This window comes from Fulmarus glacialis, unplaced genomic scaffold (assembly GCF_000690835.1).
Source record: "Fulmarus glacialis isolate BGI_N327 unplaced genomic scaffold, ASM69083v1 scaffold32543, whole genome shotgun sequence".
NCBI lineage: Eukaryota > Metazoa > Chordata > Aves > Procellariiformes > Procellariidae > Fulmarus > Fulmarus glacialis.
Genome location: NW_009202840.1, coordinates 2,051 through 7,300, shown reverse-complemented (window position 1 = coordinate 7,300; position 5,250 = coordinate 2,051). Strand labels below are relative to the sequence as shown.

At 59.9% G+C, this 5,250-nt stretch overlaps 1 protein-coding gene across 1 annotated transcript; it reads left to right on the top strand.

Annotated features, from left to right (window-relative positions):
- Positions 1-769: 769 nt before the first annotated feature.
- Positions 770-4,292, top strand: GPR37L1 (G protein-coupled receptor 37 like 1). Its single transcript, XM_009574442.1, has 2 exons — positions 770-775; positions 3,272-4,292. Exons 1-2 carry the CDS (start codon positions 770-772, stop codon positions 4,079-4,081), a joined length of 816 nt encoding a protein of 271 aa, XP_009572737.1. The 3' UTR covers positions 4,082-4,292.
- Positions 4,293-5,250: the final 958 nt, after the last annotated feature.

Sequence of the window (5,250 nt, the reverse complement as noted above, 5' to 3'; positions counted from 1 at the left end):
ACAAGGTTGGAAGGCATCAGAGACAGTGTCAGGTCCCTGAAGACCCTCTCAGCCTTGGTCAGGCCAGATGGGGTTCAAAACCTGCCTGTCCCACTGAGCGCCTACTCCCATGGTCTGTGCCCCTGACACAACATACAAAAACCAGCCACAAGCTGAGGGCATGGCTTGTGCTTGAGGGCCCGGTGCTGCTGCCCTCGCTCTCCCCAAACCTGATCAGGTTGTGTGGGACCACTGACACCCCTCGGCACCCATGCCCAGGCCAGCCCTGCCCCTCCCAGGGCTGTCATCATGCTGAGTTGGGACCCGGCTATCTGTTATTGCCAGACTTGTCTGTGCCCATCACCAGAACTCAAGCCTGCTCAGAGAAATAACAGCTGGAGGGGACAGAGAGCAGGCCTTAGCACTCAGACGGGGAAAGTTCGTGGCTGTAGGGAGCTCAGTCATTACAGGCAAAGAAATGGCCCCAAGATGTTGACATGGCCCATCACAATCCCCTCCCCAACATCCCCCTCCCTGGTCCAGCTTCTGCTGGGACCAGCAGGGATCTCAGGTGCAGGACCTGGCTGCATCCTGCTCCCTGGGTGGCTTGATTATCCTCTCCTGCTTCATCTGACAGCAGCTGCAGGTTGAGGTGACTCTAGCATGGGCTGGGGGGTAGACTTGGGCCTGGATGGGTTGGCACAGCCCCCACTGCAGGTGAGCAGGACTGAGGCCACTGCTGCCACCAATAGTCCCGCTCTGTCCTGCTGCTCCGTCCCCTGCTAGTACCATGACGGTCAGCTCCCGGGTGTCAGTGCCTTTGCGCAGGTTCTGCAGAGGCACGGGGGTCCCTGGACATTCATGGAGGTCTTGGCTGTGCACTCCCCCAGCAGGAGACCCCAGCGATGCCACTGGGTCCTTTGGGCACAGGCCTGGGGTGATGGACCCGCACCCTGGGTATGCTGCCAGGCACAGCCCTAAACCTGCAAGTTACAGCCCAGCACAATGCAGTGGTGTTTGCTAGAGGAGATGGGCAGCCCCCGCCTCTCCGCACTGTCTCCCCTGCTCAGCAAGCAGGAGCTGCTCATTTCTGGAGGTGTCCCACCCCAGCCTCTTACTAAATGAACCGTTTGCCCCATCCCTTACTAAATGAACTGTTTGTATTCTCCACCTCAGGCCCCTGACGTTGCAGCTAGGTGGAAGGAGGACTCAGAGAGAGGCAGGAATATGGACCCTCATTTGTCCGGGCAGGCAGGCTCAGCACCCTGGCTGAGGGCAGGAAGGAAAGGGTGATGTCCCCAAATCAGACCCCTTCCTGAGGAGGGTCTGCCATGGCTTGTCTCTGAGCTGCCCATGGGCTCCCTGGCCATGTCCCTGTGGGGGATCCCTGGGGGGTGGCACCTTCAGGTGCAGTGATTCAGCAGCACCAGGGTGCCCCTGGGACAGCTCGGTCCCCGAAGGAGGCAGGAAGGACAATGGCATGTTGGGACTGCTGCAGGATGGGCATGGCACCGTCCCGGGAAGGCATGGTCCTCCTCCCAGGAGGCTACTCCTGCTCTGCCACCCCAGCTGCCAATCCTGCCCTGCCCTCCTGCCTCTGGGCCCCAAAGCAAGGGCAGAAAGGGGCTTCAGGGCTTCTCTGTTCACCTGGGACCCAGCACCAGTGACCCTTCAGCCAGGGTGGGAGGGCATGGCCAGGCCAGAGCTAGTTGCCCAGCAAAGAGTCAGCCATGAGAGGGGAATCAGTCTGCAGGCCAGTAGTTAATGTCCCGCCTTTCTGTACGGGACTCTGCAAGCGTTTCACGCTGCTGGATGAACTCTGTAAGGAGCAAATCTTCTGTCCTCCACTTTGTGGCTATTCAACTGCTCTGGGGGGGGGCACAAAGCCAGGTTTTTGGAGCAGAGCTGGCTACATGGACTCCTGGTGACAGGCGGTGTGCAGGGGTGTATCTGGGGTGACCAGTGGCACCAGCTGCATCCCTGCCAGGGCACTGGGGAAGGATGCTCTACCAAGTCTGAATTACAGGCCAGGACCAAGGGGACCAGGAGAGACGGAAGAGCCTGTGGGAGGGTGTAGGGGAAGAGGCAGCAGCACAGCAGCGCTGGGAGAGCTGAAGGTGCCAGCCAGGGAGCTGGGCAAGTGCGCTGGGTGCTGGTTGAGGGACAGAGCAATGGTGCTGGATGCTCAGGGTGGCTCTGGGCATTGGGCAGAGGAGCTGAGACATGAGCAGCATTGTTGGGCGGTGGGGCTGGATGCAGGATGGTGATGCTGGGCTAATGCCCCGATGCTGTGGCTGGGGGGATGCTGCTGTGCATAACTGAACGCTGATGCTGGGTGCTTGGCATCAGTGCTCGTCATGAGCTCCTGTGCTCTGCAACACTTAAGGGGCCAACCCAGGACCACTAGAAAAGGCTGGGGGGGCAGTGCCAGACCTGTTGAGGGCTGCTGCCCAGGCATCATGCAGAGCCCTGTGAGGTTTCCTGAGTGCTGGGAAGGTCCTTCAGTACAGGGTGATATTTGATGGCTTCGTGAGGCCAGGAATGGCCACGGGGCTGGGGGGCACCAGCACGTGACTCTGCCAATTTCCTGGCCGAGGGCTGTGGGACTTGGCTCCGAGCAAAGCTGCAGCTCTGGGGCTGGGACCATGAATGCTGATTGTGACCCTCGGTGCCTTGCCAGCCCTCCCAGAGCCACTGCGATTCCTCTGCCTCCTTTGGCCTCTTCCCTTTGGCAAACAGGATGTTTTTCCTGCCATTCTCAATGCAGCGGAAATTGCCCCAAGCTGATTTGTGACAACGGCGCCTTCAACTTGTTTGGCCTGCCTGGGAAGCAGGCGGCAGCTCTGCAGAGCAGAGCAGGGACAAGACAGCCTGGGGCAGCTGGGGGGCCTTGGGGACCCTGGGAAGGTGCTGGTGGGTGTGATGGTCCCTGCTTTTCCTCTCCAAGAGGTATCCACAATAGAGGAAGAGCCTGAGGGATAATCCTGCTATTCCCACCCTGGCTGGACGGAAAGACAGACATCCAGCAAAGCCTCTCCCTTCTGCAGAAAAGGGAGCTGGGCAGGGACAAACAGGTCAAGGGACATTTTTATCCACTGCTCTTCAGGAGTTACAGAAAATTGTCTTCAACACTGGGATGCAGCCACAGGCTGTGATCCCTCTAAAACTTTTAGAGGAAGGGTCTTGGGCTGTGGTCTTGGGTAGCCAGGGGTTTGCCACCAGCCTGGTAAAGCCAAGCCCCCCATGATGTTTCTGCAGCAAGGCCCGCTTGTTCTGCCTCCCCTCTTGCCAGGTGTCGTCGCTGGGAGTCACCACTTTCAGCCTCTGTGCCCTGGGCATCGACAGGTTCCACGCGGCCACCAGCCCCCAGGCCAGTGCCCGGCCCATCGAGCAGTGCCAGTCCATCATCGCCAAGCTGGCCGTCATCTGGGTGGGTTCCATGACACTGTCGGTGCCAGAGATCCTGCTCTGGCAGCTGTCACAGGACACATCGCCCGTGTCCGGTGTGGTGACGGAGTATTGCACCATGAAGCCCTCGTCCAACCTGCCCGAGTCTGTCTACTCGCTGGTGCTCACCTACCAAAACGCTCGGATGTGGTGGTACTTTGGTTGCTACTTCTGCTTGCCCATCCTCTTCACCGTGAGCTGCCAGCTGGTGACCCGGAGGATCAGCAGCACAGAGAAGACCGAGTGCCGAGGGACCAAGCACAGCCAGTGTGAGAGTCACTTGAACTGCACCATCATTGGGCTGACCATCATCTACGGGCTCTGCACCACCCCTGAGAACGTCTGCAACATTGTGGTGGCCTACATGTCCCTCGACATGTCCAAGCAGACCTTGGATCTGCTCAACCTCATCAACCAGTTCTTCTTATTCTTCAAGTGCTCGGTGACACCCATCCTGCTCCTGTGCCTCTGCAGACCCCTAGGACAGGCCTTCATGGACTGCTGCTGCTGCTGCTGCGAGGGCTGCAGCCCTGACGCTGCCTCCAGCGAGGGCAGCGCCGACAGCAAGCTCAAAACAGAGATGTCCTCCTCCATCTTCTTCGACAAGCCCCGGGAGTCCCCTCCACCCCTCCTGGCCCTCGGCACGCCTTGCTAAGTGCCACCGGGGAGCTGTAGAGATCGATCCACCACCTCCTCCCAAAACCAAACGTTGTTTTGCCATTAGTGCCTGTGTCTGGATGTGGAGCAAGCAGAAGAGACAGCTCAGGGGGCTGCACCATGGGCTTCAAGCCCCACATTGGGAAAGCGGGTCTGGAAACCCCAGTCCCTGCTTCTTGCCTCTGCCCAAAGGCCAGCAAGGACATCAGCACCCTCCCGTCCTGGCTGCCTGGCCAGGCTCAGAGGGGGTTGCTGCTCTGGTGATGGAGTGATGGAGTTGTGCCAGAAAGGTCCCACCTGAAACTACGGAGGGTTTCCATGGTGGCTTGCAGAGGACATAGCAAACAAACTACCCTCCTCCTGTCCCATCCCCTCCCGCCAGCCCCCTCCATAGAAGAAGGTCCCAGTGACTATATCCCACCAGATCCAAGCAGTGCCCTGTAAGAGCTCAATAAACCAGTAAAATAGACCACATCGTGCATGCAGCTGTCCGGCACCACCGAGCAGAGCCCCGGGGAGCCAGTGCTTGGGGCTTGGATGGCTCTTCCCTAAAACCTGGGGGCTCTGGGGTGGGCATGGGTAGCTGGGGGGGTATGAGGGCAGAAAAGCAGCTGTGCCAGGTCAGGCAGCACCTAAGGGTGATGGGGAAAGGCCCCTCTGCCCCCCTCCCTCCGGGGTGATGCTGAGCGAGCTGGTGCCAGGCCAGCCTCTGGGAGGGTCCCCTCCAAAGCACTGGGCTTGGGGTGGTTTGTAGGACTTAAAATGGTCCCAGTAAAGCCTGGCCAGCCCGGCACTGGGCTGAGGTGCTCTGCAGCCTGCAAGACAGCTGGTTCCTCACCTGCACCCTGCAGGACCAAGCTGCTGCTGCTTCTTGGTGCTGCCATGCAGTGCTGCGGGGGAGCCATGCGGGACCACCACCCCCAGCACCCCTTGGGGAGCCAAGGGGGTGAGCACATATCCAAACAGCCCTGTGCAGGGGTCCTGGCCTTCATCCATCTGCCCATTGCAGGGAAAAAATTGTCCCAGAATGATGGTTTGAGGGCATCAGGGTTTCCAAGCCCCATATCCACCCCCTGCCCAAGGCTCCTGCACCTGGGGGGGCTTCAGGGAGCAGCTCGGGCAGTGGGATCAGGCTGACGACAGGCTGGGCACCCCACACCCGGCCGC